Source organism: Ochotona princeps, chromosome 7, assembly GCF_030435755.1.
Source record: "Ochotona princeps isolate mOchPri1 chromosome 7, mOchPri1.hap1, whole genome shotgun sequence".
Classification (NCBI taxonomy): domain Eukaryota; kingdom Metazoa; phylum Chordata; class Mammalia; order Lagomorpha; family Ochotonidae; genus Ochotona; species Ochotona princeps.
Genome location: NC_080838.1, coordinates 52,114,047 through 52,136,239, shown reverse-complemented (window position 1 = coordinate 52,136,239; position 22,193 = coordinate 52,114,047). Strand labels below are relative to the sequence as shown.

At 38.8% G+C, this 22,193-nt stretch overlaps 1 protein-coding gene across 7 annotated transcripts in view; it reads left to right on the top strand.

The window, feature by feature from the left end:
- PDLIM5 (PDZ and LIM domain 5) overlaps nucleotides 1-22,193 on the top strand; it is a 182,538-nt gene that overhangs the window by 35,928 nt on the left and 124,417 nt on the right. For all 7 annotated transcript variants that reach the window (XR_009245842.1, XM_058667038.1, XM_058667037.1 and 4 more), the window contains exon 2: nucleotides 20,383-20,534. Coding sequence is in view for 6 of the 7 variants with exons in the window: in XM_058667038.1 (XP_058523021.1) it covers nucleotides 20,383-20,534 (152 nt within the window). In the remaining variant the exon portion in view is untranslated. The remainder of the gene's footprint in view (nucleotides 1-20,382; nucleotides 20,535-22,193) is intronic.

The window sequence follows — 22,193 nt, the reverse complement described above, 5'->3', positions numbered from 1 at the left end:
GGATTTAGGGAATAAACTGTACACTTACCCAAGTCTGAAATGTGTTATTCAGTGGGGGTGGCCGATCCTATTCTAGAACAGGAGGGGTAGCCCACTTGGGGGTCATGAGATAGGCTTTGGAGTTACTTACTTGCCTTGGGATCCAGCCATAGCCCTGTAACATTTTACTTCTGTGACCTTACATTAGTAACTTCCATTGTCTCTCTTTGCTTAATTTTCAGTTGAGGGTAGTTGTAGTTACTTCATAGAAATCTTGTGCAGTTAAATTTATTTATGCGTTATGAGTGCCTCTCTCGTGTCACTTCCCTTTCTTCCTCCTCTGAAGTGACATCAGTCCTAAATCAGAGAACATTTTGACACGGATGTCTGTGTGTTTGTTATCACTGGTACGGTTATGAGTCAGACATTGTGCAAAGCAGGAATGGGATAAGGTTTCTTCCCTTCTACTTTTTTTTCTTTTATATATATATATATATATATATATATATATATATATATATATATATATATTTTTATTAATTATTTTGCATTATATGACAGTTTCATAGGCTCTGGGAATTCCCCACCCCTCCCCTCCCCTCCCCCCTGGTGGATTCCTCCACCTTGATGCAGTATTACAGTTCAAATTCAATCAAGATTCTTTCCTTGCAAACATATACCAAGCATAGCCCTTCTACTTTGTCATTTTGAAAATTTGGTTGCTTTTAATCAGTAAATAGATCATTTGCGATACAGCTTTTTTTTTTTGGTTTGTTTTTTTGATACAGCTATGAAAACATGGTGTGTATTATTTATAGTGTTTTCTTTGTTGCCAAGGAATGGATAGTCACTTAATGGGGGAATCGAAAAGCAAATTACCTATATCTATTACATAGTCTAAACCACATCAGCTTTCCAACACTTTATCCCTTGGACTGCCGAGCAAGCTCAGGAGATAAGGCGTTTGTTAACTCAGTTTTGAAAATAACGTTTTGGGTGATAATTCAGTATTTGAGTTAATTCGACAAGAGGATTTTGAACCTATCTTTGGCCAGTAGAATTAGAAAAAAAAATTACTTAAGGCCTAGATACAAAGACAGAAACAGGAAAAAAAAAAACTGAGAGAGGCAGGGAAAGTCAGAGGAAGATAGAGGGAAAGAGAGAGAGAGAAGAGAGAGAAGAAAGATGCTCTCCTATTGCTGTTGCTGTTCTGAAATATCCACAGAGCCAGTGTTGGGCTGGGCTGGGCCCAAGCTGAAGCCAGGAGCTGGGCGTTCAATCCAGGTCTTCTAGATGGCTGGCAGAAAGAAGTTATAAACCATCATCTACTTCCTGCCAACGTGTGCCATAGTGAGATTTAATTAGAAGCCTGATCTTGGTAGCAAACCTTAGTTCTTGTTATTGTCTACATACTTCTCCCTGAATAGTATTGTTTTATAATTTGTCATCCTGTGGGAGGAAGATTTTTGATAATGGAGCTTCATATTGGGATATATACGGCAGAAACAATGTTCAGGTCATATGTGACTTTAGAGGCCTGCCAGGTGTCTCCTCCTTGTTGGTGTTGTGTCTGACACTTGGCCGACGGGAGAATTTCTTTTATTCCCAGTTCACCCAGTCTTTGATGAGAGTCCTGTTTTGAAATGCGTATGCTCCTGATTACCTGAACCAATTTTAATATCTCAGACTTGATTTTTTTTCCACATATAAGCAGGTGGGGTCACTTAAACATCTGGCTCTAGGCTACTCAAAGTTCTGTCCCCTTTTCTACTCTTTTCCATTTGTTTCTGTTAGTTTCCAACTAACAAGTTATGATTTTGACTCATACAAACTTTCTTAACCTGAAAGCTTCCAATTTTTTATATTCAGAATGTTAGGGAAATAATATTTAACTTTCACAGTATTTATTTACAGTTTGTAGTCATTATTTTTATATCTTTATGGGACAATTTATATAATCCTCTGTGGAAATATCTTACAATACCCTGAATAATGAGAATTCTGTCTGGTCTGGGAAATAAGCTCCCATTTTTCTCATTTACCAGTGTCGTCATAGTCTGGAAAGTTAATTTATTATTTTCTTGTGAAGTTATGATTATAATATATCTTGCTAATAAAAATCCTAGTACTCTGGCTCTAAATTAATATTTGCATTAATTTGATAGCATTTACTACAAAAGTAAAAATGCTGCCATCTGAAATGACTACAGTGTATAATGAGAATCACAATTTAATTTTTGTGCTACTTTGCTGGGGGATAGAATATTTACAGTGTGTCACTGAGACTGCTTGGTGGTGATCTTGTTTGTACACCAGTAATTTCTTGAGAACATACTCGGTTTTTCATTTCCAGATTTGGTATCTCCTGATCAGTACTCCTGGCATGTGGTTGTCTGCCTTCTGTGTAGACATTGCCAGGAATAGAGATCTCATTACTTTGAAGGAAGTTCATTTTGTTTCTGGAATGTTCTGAATGTTTTCAATCTCTTAACTGTGCTGAGATTTGAAGTCTTCCTGGAACTTGTAGTTATGGGCCTTAGCTCTTGCCTAGAGGATTATTAGATTCCTGAGTCCTCACTCAGACTTCCTAAGCCAAAATCTCTTATGATAAGTCTCCAAAGTCTGCATTTTACAAAACGTTGTCTGAGAAATTTTAAAGAAGGGGGAAGAATCACTCAGAGCTGAAGTGTTTTTCCTGTTCTCACAGTACTTAACACAGATGTGCTCCATGCTCACACAGCAGTCAGTGGACTCCGGCTGAGTGTCCTCCAGTGCAATTTAGTTTTCAGCCTGTGTCTCTTGAAGTATCTGATGCTGTAGGTTGAAAGCTCAGTCCCAAAAGACTGTACTTCTGTGCTCCCACTTCAGTTGCCTGTTGCAAATGCTAGCTTGCCATTTGTACTTCTCACTGGGACACGGGGATTCCGAGGACTACCTCCTTCAGTTTAGTTTACTAACTAGAGTGGCTCACAAAACTCAGAGAAGCACTTGTTTACATTTACCCAGTTACTATAAAGGATATTCTAAGGGTGCAGAGTAACAGTCAGGTGGAAGGGGTGCATTAGGACAAGGCAAGTGGAAGAGTATGGGCTTCTGTGCTCTTGCCACATGTCCCACCAGCTGAAGACCTTTATGTGTTCAGCATACGGAAGCTCACGGAACCAAGTTCTTTTGGCTTTTATGGAGGCATCGTTATGTAAACATTATTGAATATACTGTTGAATATTGGTGATAAACTAAGATGTTAGCCCCTTCCTAGAAGTTGTGGGTGGGGTGACATGGCCCAAACATTTGATCATTCTTGAACTTTCCAGTGATCATCAGTCTCCATCTAGATATTATCCAGGGGTTCCCAGCCCCACTTTTCTTATGAGCATGGAAAAGACACTCATCACTGCAGGGATTCCAAGCATTTTAAAAGTTATGTGCTAAGTAATGGGGATGAAGACCAGATACATATACCATGATAATGATTTTTTAGAAATTAGTGAAGTGGGGGGAATCACTACTGTATAAACTAACAGTAGTTCTAGTTCATTATTTTGTGTGCCATCCATTGTTAAAGTAATTACTACTATGATGTAATTTTTGTTGTTTCATTATTCTGATTATGTTTGTTCCTCTCTGTGGTACTGATTTGCACATAATGTTCATGCTATCTCACCGTTTTTAATGGGTAACTTATGAACAACAGAAATGTGCTCACAGTTTTAGAGACTGTGAGTTCCAAGATCAAGGCATGAGCAGAGTCAGTGCCTGGTGAGAGCCCACTCGTCAGAGTTGGCACTATGTTTCTGTGTCCTAACATGGGAAAAGGGGACAACAGCTCTCTGTGAACACTTTTATACAGGCACTGATTTCATACAGAAGGATAAAGGCCTCATGGCCTAATCACATCCTGATGTCCTAGAGGACGCACTTTTTTTTTTTAAAGATATGTTTGTTTTAAAGACATAGTTGCAGAGAGAGAAGGAAGCACACACACGCAGGATCTTCTGTCTGCTGGTTCACTCCCCAAATGGCTAGAGCAGCAGGTGTTGGACCAAACTAATGTCAGGATCCAGATTCCATTGGTTCTCCTAGGTAGGTGATAGGGGCCATTTCCACTGCTTTCCCAGATGCAATTGCAAGAGAGGTGGATTGGAAATGGAACATCCAAGACTCAACTACCACTCACAAAGGATGCAGCTGAACTATCTGTGCCCCATAATCATTTTCAAGTCTATTGCATGTGCCAGTTACTGAGGAACATGTTGCTGAGCATTTATGTTCTATTAGAAATTCTGTGTCGTCACAGTAGTCTGCATTTCTGTGGTGTTGAACTGTGTGGTTGGAGAACTCATAGGCTAGTTAGAGGTTTCAGCTCCAAGAATAGAATTTTCTAACTCAAGGAAGATTTTCATATTACTTGCTTTTTTTCCCCCATTCTGCTTGGAAGTTGAAGAAATGGCTTATAAAAATTGCCAGGAATGAATGATAAGTAAGCTATGCAGGGAATTGCTGGGTAGATTTTCTTGGACATTTTTTCTTTTTTTAAAAAAATATTTATCGGAAATTTATTATTAATGCCTACCATTTTGGCTGAATGTGTACACTGAAAGCAAATAATCTGTCTAATGTTGCATTCTTTGTTATCTAATGTTTATTACCTATGTGTGATAATGACAGGTGTAGAAAGTTATTGCAGAATAGTGTCTGGTATGGTGCCTGGTATGAAATAATTACTCTGTCAATGATAGGTTACATTTATAAATGTGGTAATTATGCATACTTTTATCAATTAAGTGTAATTCTGGTTCAGGCGGTTGGCATAGTGATTAACATTCCTAATTGACATACCCATGCCCCATCTGGCAGTATCTAAATTTGAATACCGACTCTACTCCCAATTCCAGCTTCCTGATAATGTATACTGACACTGGGAGATCGTGTGGCTTGGGTATTTGGGTTTTGGCTGCCCACTGAGTAGTCTTAGATTGTGTTCCTGGCTCTTAAATTTAGCCAGTCCCTGCCCTAGCTGTGGGCATTTACAGAGTGAACTAGTAGATAGATGCCCATTGTTTCCATCCCCTATATTTTTGTTTCTCAAATAAAATAAAGTAAAACCAATAATGTTTGGTTTTAAATGTTTAATTCTGTGTGACCTACTGCCTGCCCTACTTGCTCCTATACACTTATCAAGGCAGACATACTTTATCTATCAAGCAAACCAAAAATCTTAGTCCTCTCTTCTCCCTTGTTCATAGCTCTGAGCAGAGTTTGGGCAACTAGGGGCAGTGGCTTTGCTGTAACAGTCTGCCTAGTTGCTGTCAGCACCCTGCCCCCTACCAAGTCCACTTTTATCGAGAGCACAGAAACACATGGTTTGACAGTGCCCCAGAACAAAAGTCACTCAGTGTTGCTCCAGTGTATTTTACTTTTAGTTTAGAAAAAGAAAAATAAAAAAGACCGGTATTGAAGTAAGAACATTTCCTTCGATTGCTAACTACAGTTTGTGGCTATGCATTTGATTTCTATCTAGGGAGTAAACCAGTGCTTCCTGACTAGACATCAGAGTGCTTGAAGTCCTCTGCCGCCACTTGGTGCAAACCCGATAAAAGCCGATTGTCAAAGCTGGTTTTTTAGAGGAAAAGTAAAGCTGGGACTGGAAAATAAGTCACAGGAAACCTATAAGGGATATGGATGAGAGTTCTGAAAGAAAGAGAACTAGAGAGAAAAGGTTCCTAAGAGATAAAAAAATACCCTTGGTTCCTTAGGTCAGGTGTTGATGAGTTCTGCTGCTGGAAGGCTGCAGATGCCTGGAAGCACTGGAGGTCATGTTTTCTGGAGCTGGTGTGGGGTTGAGGACTTGTCCATCTTCTCTGAGGTCTGGGACCGACCATGTGTGTCATAGAGGAAACACTAGAACAAGCCAGGAGCTTGGAAACTATATGGCATCCAGGAATGACAGCTCTGTAATACAAGCAATATGCTATGAGAAATGGCATCAGATCAGTTGATATAGAAGCTAGCTTAATCTTATATTTTTTCAGTAGTTATTTATTGTTGTGTAGTGTGCCCTTCGGTGTATTACTTTTGGCAGCCATACTAAACTGTCCTTATCAAGTTAACTAACATATTCTTCTTTTTTTCTTTTTCTTTTTCTGAAAGACAGGGAGGGATGGAGTTAGAGATACCTGGCATTTACAGGAGTACTTCCCTAATGTCCACCACAGTTAAGAATGGGCTGGGCCAAAGCCAGCAGTCAGGAACTCAGCTGGCGTTCTGCGTGTATGTGGCAGGAACACAAATGCTTGAGTCATTACCACTATCTCGCAGGGTCTGCTTTGACAGGAAACTGTGTGGTTGGGAGCTGGAGGGGGACAGTGAACCCAGGCACACTGAAAGAGAACATGGATATCGTAGCCAGTGTCTTAAGCACAAACTAGAGCACCTCTTTGTCTCATATTTTAGAATTCCAAGCAGTTATAATTACCTCTGAGAAACCTTCGTCATCCTGCTTAGGCATATATGGTATGGTCTTTGACTTAGTTGTAACTCATATATTTCATCCTTCAATAGTAGTACCCTTTCTTTTTACTTGACTCTGTCTGAGATGTTCTGTTCCTATTATTTTAAGAGTAAATTTTTAGGAGATTGATTTGAAAGGCAGAGTTACAGAGAAAGAGAGGGAGAGACAGAAAGATCTTCTGTCTGCCAGTTTAGCCCCCAAATAGCTGCAACAACCATGGCTGAGCTTGGCTGAAACCAGGACTGACGGACTTCATCTGGGTCTCATATGTGGATGCAGGGGCCCAAGTAATTGCTTCATTTTCTGCTACTTTCCCAGGTGCATTAGAAGGGAGCTGGATCAAAAGTAGAGCAACTGGGACTTGAACTGATGCCCATGTGGATACTGACACTATAAGCAGTGCATTAACCATTACCCCACAGTACTGGCTCCTGCGTTCCCTCTTAGTTCTTTGCTTGATTTTGATATATGTTCAAATGTCACTTCCCCAGGCAGTCTTTTCCAGTTGTCCAACCAGAGCAGCATCCTCGGCATGTTCTGTATCCTTCCTCTATTGTGTTTTGTTTGTTTGTTTGTAGCACTTCCTACTTTGTGAGTTATGTCTATTGCTTTGGCACTGTGCTTGGAATAACCTGACACATGATAGACACTTAAACTATTTGTTAAATGATAGAAGGAATGAATATTTGCTTTCCTCATTAGTGTGGTAATTCATTCTCATAGGCATCAGCATCTGTTCCTCATGTAATCTCTAAATAATTGTATGGTAGATGAACAAATGCATAATTCAGTAATGAATACCAGTGAACTCTGCTGCTACCGCTGAAAATAAAAATCCTTTGAAGGCTTAAGCCTTGGACTTTCCTTTGAGTCTGAAACCTCAACTTTTGGGGTTTCTGTTAATGAGGTATTGGGCTTTTGAGAAGCATCCACACCTATGAAAAGCAATATGAAGAGATCATTTGTAAGACCAATTTAAATGTCTAATGTTTAAACATTTTTATTTGTTCAGTAACATGCTAGACTTCTGTGTAGTTTTCCAGTTTTTGCTTTCTTACTGGTTTCTGAAGCTTTGTTTACTTTGCTACTTATGGATTCCCTTGTGTGAGATGGATAGCCCCAAGTCCAGATCTTTTAATAACTTCCCACTTGATTCTGGGTGTTTGAGTTTATCCTGATCCTTGTTTGTTTGGCAGTCTTAATCCTGATTCTCTTTTAATCACTTTTGTAACTATCTCATCTTTTTCAGTGCTAACTAAGACTGGTTTTAACCACTTGATGCTGGTGTCAGGAATCTTGTCAACTGTATTAATATTTTGTGATAGGGAAAAAATAGTATACATGAAGCAGTTAGGAAATAGTGCAAATTACTTTTAGTCCTTAAATGAAAAGAGAATAATAGTGGTAGTGACTAGAATAATGAAAAATTGTAAGGTATTTGTAATGTCTCAAAGTTGGAAGGAACTTTGATCGAACACCTGATTGAAACATCTCGTGTAGCTGCACTGAATGAGGTCAGTAAGATAAATGATTTGCCAAAAGTAGAGTGAAAATTGCTGTCCTCTACTGCTTTCCCACGCCACAGGCAGGGAGCTAAAAGGGAAGTGGGGCATCTGGGACATGAACTGGTGCCCACATGGGATCCCAGTGTGTGTAAGGTGAGGACTTTAGCTGGGCTACCACACTGGGCCCTCCGTTGAATTCTAAGGGTTTACCAGGGTGTGGTATATCAGGCAGTTCCAAATATAGCTTAGGAATTATAAATGGCCACAAATATTCTGGCTGTCAGTCTAGCATCAGAAAAAAAGTTTAAGCTTTCATGCCATTGTAAAAACAGCTTCTAAAGAAAACACACGTTTGCCAAAATAAAGATACATTATTCATCCCTTTATGATTACTAAGGGGCAAAAAAGGAAATTATTTCTGTTAGTTAGTAAGAGCCTGTTCATGAAATGCCCTTGATTTGCAGCATGGTAATCTATCAGCTGTTTGCTATGTTACGTCCAGTATACATGGTGGGGGTGTGTGTGTATGTGTGTGTGTATGTATATATATATATAAATATATAAAGTATAAGATGTAATCATTGCCTGCGAGGAGCATCCTCTCTGTGTGGTTGCAGACCAGCTCTTGGTTATGCTTTGAGAAGGAAATGAATACAGAATGGAGAGTAAGTGCCTAGAAATTTGAGCAGTGAGCTGACAGCGATTTTGTGTGTGTTGCATTTGTTATAAAATGTAAGCAGATATTTCATACGGTTTTTTAGCTTTAGTATTTCCAATCATTTGAGCCCAATTTAATTTGAGTTGATATGTGATAGATGGAAGGGGAAGCTAATTTTTCATAAGTCATTTAAGGGAGCATTGCTTAATGGACATTTACATACACATGTGGCAACTGAAATTTTATAAAACAATTGAGGTAGATGGGCATGCCTGTTCTTTCGTATCTTTTTTGGAGTTGGACTTAGATACTTTATTGGTATAGTTTCTTACTACATGTTAGTGACTTACACTAGAAAGACAATAAGGTTTTTTTTTTAAAGATTTATTTATTTTTAATTACAAAGTCAGATATACAGAGAGGAGGAGAGACAGAGAGGAAGATCTTCCGTCCAGTGATTCACTCCCCAAGTGAGTGCAACGGCTGGTTCTGTGCCAATCCAAAGCTGGGAACCAGGAGCCTCTTCCAGGTCTCCCACGTGGCTGCAGGGTCCCAAAGCTTTGGGCCGTCCTCCACTGCTTTCCCAGACCACAAGCAGGGAGCTGGATGGGAAGTGGAGCTTCCGGGATTAGAACCAGTGCCCATATGGATCCCGGCGTGTTCAAGGCAAGGACTTTAGCTGCTAGGCCATGCCGCTGGGCCCGACAGTAAGGTTTTAAAGGTAGTAATCCTTGTTTTTTTAAAGCTATACTCATCTGCTGTCCACATGTGAAGTCACGATTTTGCACTACGTCGAAGCAATACTAGTTCTGCTGTAATAGTTCTTAAATGTTCTTGATGCTGATGGCGTTTCTGACTTGGAACATATTTAGCGAGGGTCTTCTAAGGAACCATCACATCCCTCCTGCCCTGTTGTAGAAGTATGCTAGTGCTGGCAATTAGGAACCTCACCTTTGATGCTCTTTTCTAAGGTTTCATTAAATTACAAGTTCTTAAAAAGATTTCTTGGATATACTGTTGAGAATTTGGAGAAAGTTATGACCCACTCAGTGAAAAACTCATGTGTGCTTGTATCCAGTTTACGAACAATTTTAGGGGATTTTTCTCATTGAGAACAGAATGCTGTGTAGAGAGAGGATTGAAAAGTGCAGTTTGCTTCTATCCTCTGTAGTTACAGGAGTCATTTCTTAGTGTTTCTCTTATTTTTCCAGAATGTTCTCATAGAAATACTCATTTCATTAACTAACATGTTTATTTGATGTGGAGGTATTTTTGAAAGTGTTATTCTTACCAACTAGTATACTTTTCATGTTTCTGATAGAATAATATTCATATACATAAAATAGTGCTAAACACATTAAATCTTTGGGCATAGACAAATGGATTAGCTAAAAAATGCAAACATTAATTTAACATCTCAGGAGTGAATCAAAATATGAGAAAACCTGTTCAGCTTTCATTAGCTTTTATTAGGATTTTTACAGAGCAAAATAAGACTTCAGCATTTTGTTGTAACAAAAATAGCAGCAAAAGCCCTGTTTTTGAACTGGTTAGCTTACTGACAATGCAGGGTAAGAGACATAATCACCAACCTCTTCTTTTTGGTTTTATAAGAATAATGACACATACTTTGTGGTATTTTCTTCTTTGCTACCATATAAGGTATCTAACTTTTGGGTGAAATTGATTACAGTTTGACTCATAAACCAGAAAGTAAGGGCCATAGTTAAAGTAACCAGTGTTCACATGAGTCAGATTTTTACTCAGACACTTGTCACTGATTGCTTGTTTTATTTTCCTAACACCCTAATCTATCAGATACCAGGCCATTTTATTTCATAGAAAAAAAGTATCAAATCTAGACTACTCTCAAATTTTATAGACACATTAGGCGTCCAAACCAGTGATTGTCATTTTGAGTGATGTTAAATAACATTTGTAGACTGTTTGCAGTGCCAGTACTGCTTGTGTATGATGTTGTAGGGAGGGTTAGTGAACACTGGCGTGAGAGCAAACAGATAGGGGTTTGAGAAAAACTTCTTGGGTAGATTTGGAAACAAAAATTAGAACTTCTCAAAATGTGCTTCTCACTTTCCTGGCCCCCCCACATGCTAGGAAAAACTCCCCTGAATATTTATTTATTTCTGGTATTTGATGGTGGTTTGGTAGTGCCCATCGTTACCTGGAAACAAGCTCTATGTTATTTCTCAGGGATAAAGCTTGTATTTTCTTGGATAGTCTGGAGGGAAGTAGTAATGGAAAAGTCACATTTATGGTGCCCTGGGAAATGTGAAAGAGATTTCCAGAAAATTTGACCTGTAAACTCACTTGTCTATATTCAGTTTTTGTGCTACATTACGTATCAGAAAATATTTTAAAATTAAAAAAGACATCATTAATATATATTTTTTCTTTCAGTAACACCTTTTTTCAGTGCTTTGTCTGCCTCAGGGAAATGCTGTTGGTCAGACTGATAGAATTTTGTTGGCATAACTTCTTCAAAATTTGGTAACAGCACTATTAGATAAACAGTAACTTTTGTTTTCCCATGACTTGGTTCCCATGGTTTTTTGGGCATGGGAAGTTCCTGTTAGTGTTTCTTTCTGTAGCTGTCATATTTATGAGGTCCTTTTTTTTACATTTACTAAGTCTGATGGCATTCCTGCCATACCCACAGTGTTAGGGTCATATGTGTGTAAGCATTCCATATTTGTTGAAAGTATGCAGAATGTAAAAACTTGTACTTTACTAGTGAGTCATTGTGTAGGTGTGCATTTTCTGCTTGATACCATGGCACGTTATAGGATAATTCCCTAAGTAAATTTCTTTGGTACAAGTATAAATATTTTTATGTAGTAAGCATCTGACAATCGAAATGGTGTTATCATGTTAAGGGTGATTTCTGTAGTGAACCTGAACTTAATATTTTGAGTCAACCATCTTTATTGCTGATACCTATTTTCTAAGTTTTGACATTGTCAGCTTTGCCAGTCTTGTATATTTTAAGGGATGGCAAATGGGAGCTCTTTTGGTGCATAGGATCATTTATTATGATTTGAAAGATTAACTTCACTAAACCATTATAACGCATTGTTGTACCAAGTGCTGGAGCTTAACATTTCCCTCATTGGAGAAGCAGCTGTTTTGACGGATCATTTTGAAGAACAATGTTAGGCAATGAGACTAATTTAAAATAGCCCCTGTCATAATTGGTTATAATTCTACAAAATGAAACCTTTTCTCTTTGTCTCTCTGATGGAGGCAGTCTCAAAGATAGTACTATCAGGAAGGGTTAATATGACAGGTGTATCTAAGTCCTTAGGAATCCCAAATAGTCTACCTTATGGATGTACATTTTTAATTTGATGACTTCTTGAGATCCTTGTCTCAGTGTATAGGTGGTCTTGATATTTTACTTACTTTTTTTAAAAAAAGATTTATTTCATTTTTATTGAAAACTCAGATACACAAAGAGGAGGAGAGACAGAGAGGAAGATCTCCTATCCATTGATTCACTCACCAAGCGGCCTCCGTGACCGGAGCTGCAGCGATACAAAGCCTGGAGCCCGGAGCCTCTTCCAGGTTTTCCACACGGTTGCAGGGTCCCACGACTTTGGGGCATCCTCTACTGCTTTCCCAGGCCACCAGCAGGAAACTGGATAGGAAACAGGGCTGCTGGGATTAGAACCGGCACCCATATGGGATTCTGGTGTGTTTAAGGTGAGAACTTAAGCCACTAGGCTACTGCACTGGGCCTGGTATTTTGCTTTTTAAAATTTTTGATGATGTTTACATAGTTGATCGGGGTGAGAAGGATTAAGGGTTAGGGGAAGGTGAATGAGATCATCGTTTCCAAATTTTCTTTTTCTTCCTCCTCTATCTGGTGGAAGGGAAAAGATAAGGGGAGAAGCTACACCCAGCCTCCCAGCTGCCTTAGTACCCCTGGGATAGGAAATAGCCACTCACTATCATTCCAGGGTCCCCAATGTGGAGGATGCTCCAAGGGTTCTGATGAAGTGTTTTTCATATTTTTGGAATGCTGTCGATCTCACTATCCAAGGATGAGGAAATCCTGCCAAGGTCCATTGGCTGACATAGTCCACCTTAGAGTCTCTACTCGCCCACATATTTGCTGTCAATGCTTGGCTAGGGTAGTTGTCCAATTTATTCTGCCTTCCTTCCTCTGCTGTGGTATCGAATGTCCTTTGCAGTCCCCACTGGACTGCCATATGCTCCATGTGCATCTGGGAATGCCATCCATTGCTCTATATAAGCCACTAAGTAGGCCCAGTTCTGACACTTGCACTCTGCAGTTGGTCCACTGGTCCAACAATTCTCCCTGATGGTTGCATTTCTGAGTCTAGTGGTTCAGTTGGGGGGATCCTCATCCGAGGTGATCCCAGACCTGACTGTATACTTATCAGTCTATCACCCACATCAGCCTGTGCACACACTGGTAATTGCTATTGCTGGGTCGGGTCAGTTCTATCTCTAGCCCCATCTCTTATGCAAACCAGTGGATGCTGTGGCCCAGCCCAGCCCAGCCCACTGCACACTTGACCCTCACCCACACTGTTAGGAACTGCATCCTAGCAAGCTTGCTCTCAGTCCTGGTTCCTGTCCTTGTCAGTATGTGCAGCAAACTGGTCCAGTCTGTCCTACATCCCGTTCTGCTGTCATACACATCAGTGGGTGTTTAAGTCTAGTTTTATCCAACCAACCCCACTATCTGGCCCACACTTATGCTGGCAGGTGCCACTGGCTCTCTAGCCAGGCCCTCCCCTGTACCTGGTTTTCATGCTCACCATTGAGGGTTGAGGCCCATCAAGAGGTGGCTACAGTTCCCCTATTGAGCCCTCTCCCATTCCCAGATCTTTCACTTTCCAGGTGGTTCTGCAGGCAAGCTTGACAGGACTTGTCCCCAGTCCCAGCACTTGCTAACTGATGCTGCAACAAAGCCCAACCAGCTGCACTTACTGTGGCTCATGCGTGCACCAGAGGATACAGTTGGTTAGCCCAGCCTGACTCTCCCTCTACCAGTTCACTTGTAGGCCATTAGCCCTGTCTGGCCTAGCTTGCCTGTAGTCCCAGTTCTCATGCTCACCAGTGGGAGTAGTGGCCCAGCAGAGTATCCCATGCTGCCCCCCTACCAGGCTCACACACCTCTCACCAAATCTCATGTGTACTTGTGGGTGCATGGCCTCCCTCATCTCAACATTTGCCAGCAGATGCTGTAACTTGGCCCAGCTGGTCTGCACCTGATTCTAGCTCATGCTGGTGGGTGCAGCAGCCTAGCCCACCCTTCCAAAACCTCTGCCTTTTAAATAAAAATAAATCTTCTTTTAAAAAATTAATGGAAGCAGTGCTGTTGGAACCATACATTTGTATGGAAGCTAAGCATTTTTGGCATTTTTCATTATAAATCTAGTTTGAGAATAATAAATGAAAGACATGTTTGATGACATAATGAATATTGCTATGATAAAATTGGCTAGTTTTTCTGCATATGGATGCACAACACACCCAGAGACAAGGCCAGAATCTTGCTTTCCATTACCTAAGGTATCTCATGGTCCTTTCTTGCCCATGGTTTTGGTTTCCTGTTTCTCCCTCTATACCAGTACTCTCTGTTGTTCCTCTCTTGTTTTGTTTTCCTAAATTCCTGTTTTTTCCCAATTACAACTATGGGTGATTGACATCAATTCAAGGCTTCCTCATCACATCACCATGTTGATTTCTCTCCATTGACATCTTAATATAGTGGTAACACTCTCCTGGGAAGTGGTGACATGTGGTCACATCCTGTAGGGATGGATTTGGGAGAAGTCAAACTTGGATGGTACTAAGTAGTGAAGGAGAGTGTAGTGAGTTAGGGTTCTGAATTTTTTTGGCATGTCTGTGTCTTTGTTGCTAAATGAGGAGACTGTTCAGGTAAGTATAATAGTTAACATTTCCAGTGTATTTTGTATTACCTGTGGTGTTGATGACTTATTTAGCCCGCTCAACAGTTTTGTGAGGCATTTTCAGAGAAGCAGAGATCACTGACACTTAGAGCAATCAGAGAAATCTGGTCACACAACTACTAAACGGCCAAGCATGCATGTAAACTATTGTTTGCCTAAAATTTCAAAGTATATGCTTCCCACTATCATTTTGTGTGGATTTAGGCCTATCATTTTACCACCGTGAAACCGTGTTCACATTCTGTAAAATGAACTAAAACTTCCATAGAACTGAGAGCTCCCAGGATCCTGACTTAATACCCTGGTTCCAGGGAGTAGTACTAATTGTGTGGCATTAGAAGACTCCTCTGAAATAATACTCCCAAGGCTCTACCTGCTCCTTGCTTTTCATTCTTTCCCTCAAAACTCACACGTACATGTACACACACACACACACACTAATACCCTCATACCCCGTTACACAGGCTCTCTTCCTTATTGGAGTCTGGTCTTCCTTTTCAAGAGAAAACATTTAATTCACAATTACAGATAATGCGTTGAATTGCATCTGTCCCAGAGAGTGAGTTTTAGCCCAAGTATAGGTGATTGACATCAGATCATTTTTTGTCAAATATGGATACCAGCCTGCCAGTATTTTGAAAAAGATATGGTTGTTTTGATCTACCTTCATTTCAGCAATAAGAAAAGAATGAAATTCACAGGTAGTTCCAGTGTGTGCAACCTTGTTTACAATTTAAATGACACTTGAAACAAATGTGTGTGTGTTTTAAGATTTATTTATTTTTATTGGAAAGGTATCTATACAGAGAGGATGGGGGAGAGAGAGAAAGATCTTTTGTCCACCGATTCACTCCCCAAGTGGCCACAATGGCTGGAGCTGAGCTGATCTGAAGCCAGGAACAAGGAGATTTTTCTGAGTCTCCCATGTGGGAGCAGGGTCCTAAGTGGGTGGTCCTGGACTGCTTTCTCAGGCCATGAACAGGGAGTGAATGGGAAGTCAGACCACCAGGATTAGAACTGGAATGCCCATATGGGATCCCAGTGCATGCAAGGCGAGGACTTCAGCCAGTAGGCTACGATGCTTGGCCTGTTTTTTCTTTTTAAAGAAGCTTACAGCTGCAGTTAAGTGTATGGGAAATTGGACAGCTGTATTAAAAATGCATTTAAACATCAAATGAGAGACATTTTCCTGGGGTTAATTTTATGTACACTGAGTTTGACCTGGGAACCTCCCTCGTCTGCTTCTGTCTTACATATAGTGCATTTATGAAAAACAGACACACTAAGGCTGCCATAATTATATGTACAAGATATACAGATGACAGGAAGTTACTACTGCTTCAAACAAATGCAGCTATTCAGACTTCCAAAAATGGTAAATGAGCTATGTAAGTAATGAGTGATCTTGTATACTTTCCTTGGCTGCTCACAATTCATAATAATGCTGCATTCTACCCAATTAGGAGAAAAGAAGCATGTTTATCTCTAATAGTCCTGGAGATAAATGAAATGCGTAAGAATACTCAGTAAGGCGTTGCCTTTTCACAAATCCTCAATTTGTTTCTATCAAATACAGCATTTGCTCAGGTTTCATCCCCTACATTTAAATTGTCTGAGTAGAAGAAACACTGATAGAGAACACTGAAGATGGACAGAGAGTTAGAAAACCTAAAACTGTAAAGCAAAGGGAATTTGTGTGGCAGTTTGAATATAGGAAAAATTGAGCAGGTAGAGAATGGGCATTTATATCCACTTTTGCGTTTAGGAAATGATTGAGGATAAGTGCAGGTAAGCACTTCCAAACTTAAGTTAGAAACATTGCGTTTCTGAGAGAAGTTGTAGCATGTATTTGGAGATTCTAGACACCATATATAATAAACTATTTAAAATGAATCGATTTTGTTTTACTGGGAAAATATTTTGCTTCTGACTGAGGTCAATTTAGTGCAGTTAAGATTCAGCTTTTTATTTGAGAATTTTTTTTTCTCTTTGTAGTAGATGAAAAATATGTGGATCAATATTTGAAAAAGTTTGAAGAAAGTGGAATTAAAAGTTATTTTAGGGCACAGTGCTGTGGTATAGTAGTTAAAGTCTCTGCCTGCAGTACCAGTATCCCATATGTGTTCCTGTTCCAAGTCCTGGCTGCTCTACTTCAGACCCAGTTCTCTGCTAATGTGCCTTGGAACGCAGCAGAAGCTGATCCAAGTTCTTGGGCCCCTGTACCCATGTGGGAAACCCCTTAGGAAGCTCCTGACTCCGATTCTTGGATCAACCTGGCCCTGGTTATTGTGGCTTTATAGAGGAGTTGGGCAGTGAATAGATGGTATTTCTTTCTGTCTTTAATGCTACATTTCAAAACAAAAAACAAAAAAAACAAAAAAAACAGACTTTTGGAGCAAAGAAATTTGATAACCATGCATACAGTGAAATTCAAAGTGTTCTTGGAAGGTACATATCACAAACAAAAGGTAGATGGATTTCAAATTATTTGAACCAGAAAAAACTTAATTCAGTTTTCTGTGAACACTTTGGAGTATTTCTGTGGTTCTACTAGAATTCAACATAGCAATTGATAGACTATTTTTAAATTTGATGTTATCTAAGAAAATAGTTTTTTGTGAAGGCTATGATATTCAAAGTCAAAGATCTTGGAGAAAAGCAAATTGCAAAATACGACCCTTGACCTGTGGAGCTTGTTTTGAATTGGAATCAGATTGGTAACAAAGTACAAATTGCTCATATTTCAGGCTTCCACTTTGTCTTAGATTGTTTAAGCAAAATGAATTTGAAACTTTTCGGCCCTCCTTTTATTGAAAAAAAAAAAAGAAATTAACATTAGAACTTTTGCAGTGTGAGCAGTAGTGGGGGCACCAAAATGGAAATGTGGCAATGGAAGCAGGGGGAGATATGGCAATGCTGAATGTGGAGTAAATTTTTAGAAAAATCTTGGGCTAAGTAGGCTATAATAGGTAAAATCAAGGTGAATGTTAATCAGCTAGCATAGAAGAGTAATGAAAAAATTGACAAAATTTTGTAATTTTCTTAGATGAAATACATAAGGAAGAGGCAGAATTTGTGGTGCTACAGGCTTTCTGTCTACTGTGACATGAATATAAGAATAGCATTTAGAATAAAAGTAACCCTAGATGAGCATTTGGGTCATAGTTAAGCCATCGTTTAGATGCATATATCCCACCCATATCTGAGTGCCTGGAATGACTCCCAGCTCTGCTCCTGATCCAGTTTCCTGCTACTGCAATCCCTGGAAGGCAGCACGTGATGCCCCAAGTCCTTGGTTCCCTGCCATGCGTTGGGGGAGACTTGGATTGGGTTTCACATTCCTGGCTTCAGCTGACCCAACGCCAGGTGTCAAGGGCATTTGGGGAGTCAACCAATAGGTGAAAGCTATTTTTCTCTTTAGATCTTTCAAGTAAAGTGAAAAATCAAAGTTTTTGAAATTAAAAAAGATTAGAAACAAGTAACAGTAAAAGCCTTAAAATGCAGTATTTCTGAGAAATTGAGTTTAATCATCTTGAGATGGTGGACTTTCAAAATCTAGTAGGCAGGTGAAGCAAAGGAGTTAAAGTTTATCTGATTATGACACAGAGTGATTTCTATAATGTTCATTATCATTACATTAACAGTGAACTGGGACTATTTATACTGGTTCTGTTGGATACATTTGGAGTAAATACCTGTAGAGTTTACTACTTTTGTTTTAAGGCTACTTTTTGTGACTGACAGGATAATTTACATGCATATAAATTGTAAATACATGTGTAACATACATTTATCTCTTTAAAATTTAGATGCATATCATTTATTTATCTGTTTTAAAGGTAGAGTTACGGAGAGGGAGAAGCCAAGTAGAGAGAGAGGGAGAGAGAGAAATTGATTTTCATTCACTGGTTTACTCCCCAAAGCGACTGGGCAGGCCAGGCCAAAGAAAGGAAGCAGGAACTTCCTCCCAGACTCCCAGAAGCGTTAATGGCTCTAGGACTGGGGACATCTTCCCCTGCTTTTCCAGATGCATCAGCAGGGAGCTGGATCCAAGTTGAAGCAGCTGGGATTCGAATCAATGCTCATATGAGATGCTGGTGTTGCAGGCAGGGGTCTTACCCACTACACCACAGCTTTGGCCTCTATTTCGTTGATTTTTACATCTAAATATTTGTTCTCATGTATGGAACTGATTTACATGGATAATCATTTTTAAGTAAAGATTTTGGTAATTAATGGCAAGGAAAGCCTAACTGAACAAATAATGTCCATTGTATTTATCACTTTGCCTTCGAATGAAATCTAGCCATCAGTTCTGAAGTAACCTGGGGATTTGTTTTGTGTTCTTTCTGTCAAACATTTTAGTAAAATGTTCTCTAAGATTGTTGATTCACGTAACATAAAGTTAGTTACTTTAATTATTTCAAGTATACAATTCAGTTGTGTTATCTGAGTGCTTTCACATTGTTCTACAGTAATCAATACTATTCATTTCTAGAACTTTTCTTGCATACCAAACTGTGCATAAAATCTTTAGTTTCAAGTAATTGAGGATGTTGATTAATTCTATTTCTTTCTTTTTTGGGGATCCAGACTCACCCATTTTCCAATAGCTACAATATTCGATTTGATCTGCTTGTACTTACTGAATACTGAACTTATCATTTATTTTTAAATGGTTTGTTCTGATTTATACTTTTTTCGGTTTCTAGATGAAAATTCTGTCTTATTGTGATTTTGTTTACTGCTTTTGAAGCTTTATGCATAAAATTTGAAAAAAATAAATAATGGGACAGAATTTTATTGAACAAAAGAAAAAAAGCTTGGTTATTAAAGACCGATCACACAGAAGAAAACGCAGGCAGTCTCAGATACAATGTGTTTCCCTCCTTTCCTGCTGGAAGCCTGGAGGAGGAAACAGAGCCAAAGTTAAAGATATGGGGCCTGTGGTGTAAATGAATACAGTCCCCAAACACTGGACGTGAATTGAACTCAACAGGAAGGACTCCTATTCAGTAGGTCCTCCTCCTTCTGTGTTATTCTTTGTACTCAAAACAAAAATGTAGTTATTTAAAGGCTTTCAAAGATTAATATAAAAGTATAGAAATGCCATTCAGATTAGATTCTTTTTCTTTTGCTGAAATGTGGGGTTTCCTTGGGCATTTATCCTTATTCAAACTGTCACTTAGTCCTGTTACACAATCAAGAATTGGAGACTTCAGCAGGGAACCTAGCTCAGAACTGTCTATCAGGTTTTTTTTCCACTTGTTTTTTTTGAAAGGCAGATTTACGGAGAAAGAAGGAGAGAGATTTTCTGTCTCTGGTTCATTCCCCAGGTGGTTGTAATTGCTAGAGCTGGGCTCTTCTGAGGTCAGGAACCTGGAGCTTCTTCCTGGTCTCTCTCACATGGCTGCAGAGCCCCCAGAGACTTGGGCCATCTTCTGCTGCTTTCGGATATTATAGGAGCTGGATCAGAAGTGGGACAGCCAAGACTCAAACTGGCGCTCATATGGGGTGTCAACACTACAGAGAGAGGCTTTATGTCACAGCACCAAATAGATTCAGTTTTAATAGACTAAGTGGAAATTCGAGAAAATAAGTGTGAACATTATTGGAATTTTATCTTTACATTATCAAAGAAGGTAGCATTGAGTTACTCTAATAATAATATGTATTTATTTTGGTATAAGTGAATTATTGCAGCATTTCATTGTTGTTGCTATTTTAAAGAGTGGAATTCTTAATAATATGACATGTTTCTTACAGCTAAAAGATGGAGGCAAGGCATCCCAAGCAAACGTGAGGATAGGCGATGTGGTCCTCAGCATCGATGGAATAAGTGCACATGGGATGACTCATCTGGAAGCTCAGAACAAGATTAAGGGTTGCACAGGCTCTTTGAATATGACTCTGCAGAGGTAAACTGCTTTTTGTTTGGTTGTGAGAGGGAAAGCAACATGGAGGAATGTGTTTTGCATGTGTCTGCTTCATGCTGTTCAATAAGATGTAGCTGCTACACCCATTGTTTCAGATAGATAAATAAAAAGTATAGTAACTTTCAAATCAGATAATGCAGCAGTATGAACATTGCTAAAAGCTTTGGATTATTTCCCACTAAAGAGGCATGCATTTATGTACTCATAAAATTGAGTGCTTGAGATCAGAAGAATTCAAGAATTCTTGAAATTTCTCAATTTAGTGCAGGTCAAGAGTTTTTTACCGTAGTGAAATTCTTGGCCTTAATAGTCTGAACAATCAAAGAATATTCTTTTAAGATATTGTTTGGCTTTCCACAGTTTATGTCTTTCATGGCTTTTTTGTTTTTGTCAGATCAGAAAAGTTACTTTTAAAATATCAAGTATTTGGAACATTTCAATATTTGGCTTGCTTTAAAAATCACCTGCAACACTTGTTAAAAATAGTAATTCATATGCTGAATCACAGTTTCTAGAAGTAAAGAACAGTGTTTATATTTGATGAAATTCCTATTAATGTGATGAATTGTAAAGTTAGAATTATTGCATTGTTTTGGGCTTTAGAGAAGGAAAAAAAACAAAGTGGAGAGAGTGTCATAAAAGAATATCTCAGAACCTTTAAAATGATAAGGAAGGGAACATATGATAATGATCATTTAATGCTGGAGGATTTGGAACAAGTCGTGTTTTGATGATTTTTAGTGTTTTTTAGTTATCAGATTTGTAAAGCATTTTTCTTCACCCTACCAAATCTCATTGTTTTCCATAAATTACCAAGAATGACGTGAGTCTTTGAGAAAGGGACGGAATACTTGGCACCTTCCAAAGGTATTGGGTAATGGAAACTTTGTGTCTTGGAACTGCTTCTGAGATTGGTATTCTGCGGAAAGCCCTTTGGGAATGATTCTCCATTCTTTGCTACTTCTGTTTCAGGGATTAATGTTGATAGGCTTTGTACAGTGTTAATTATATTTGATTTCTTGGATGAGTGACAGTTTGGTTTTAAAGCCAGATAGGAAATTTTTTTATAAAGCTAGACTGATATAGACTTGCAGCTATCTCTGCTTTAATGTATTGTGACTTCTAGCAAATACTTTTTTCCTAAAAAGTAAAAGAGGAAATTTCTTTTCAGTGAGTTAGTACATCATGATTATATGTATTTTGAATTTAAATTTCAAAAGCTGTATTTTGATGAAAGTAATTTAATGGATAGAAAGGTAATACATTAGGAACAAATTAATTTTACAAATTTCCATTTGGGTAATATCCTTTCTTACATTGAGATGGAATGAAAAATTTGGTTTAACTTGTCCAAGATATCAGGAAACAAAACAAATAGGAATTATGCACTGCTTCTCACATTCTAAAATTGGAAGTTCATGTAAGAGTATAAGATCTTTTCCTGAGCTGTGTATCATTTATTTTATATCAGTCTGTTTGTTTTCTTTCACATTGTGCTCCTTATTTTATAAAACCTAGGACCCAGCATCATATTTTGTATTTGAAAACACTATGGGATATAAGGATAGATGGAAACTAGATGTTACTGTTTGAATATATTTCCAATTTAAGAAATCTGCTACTAACTATTAATGAAGATTC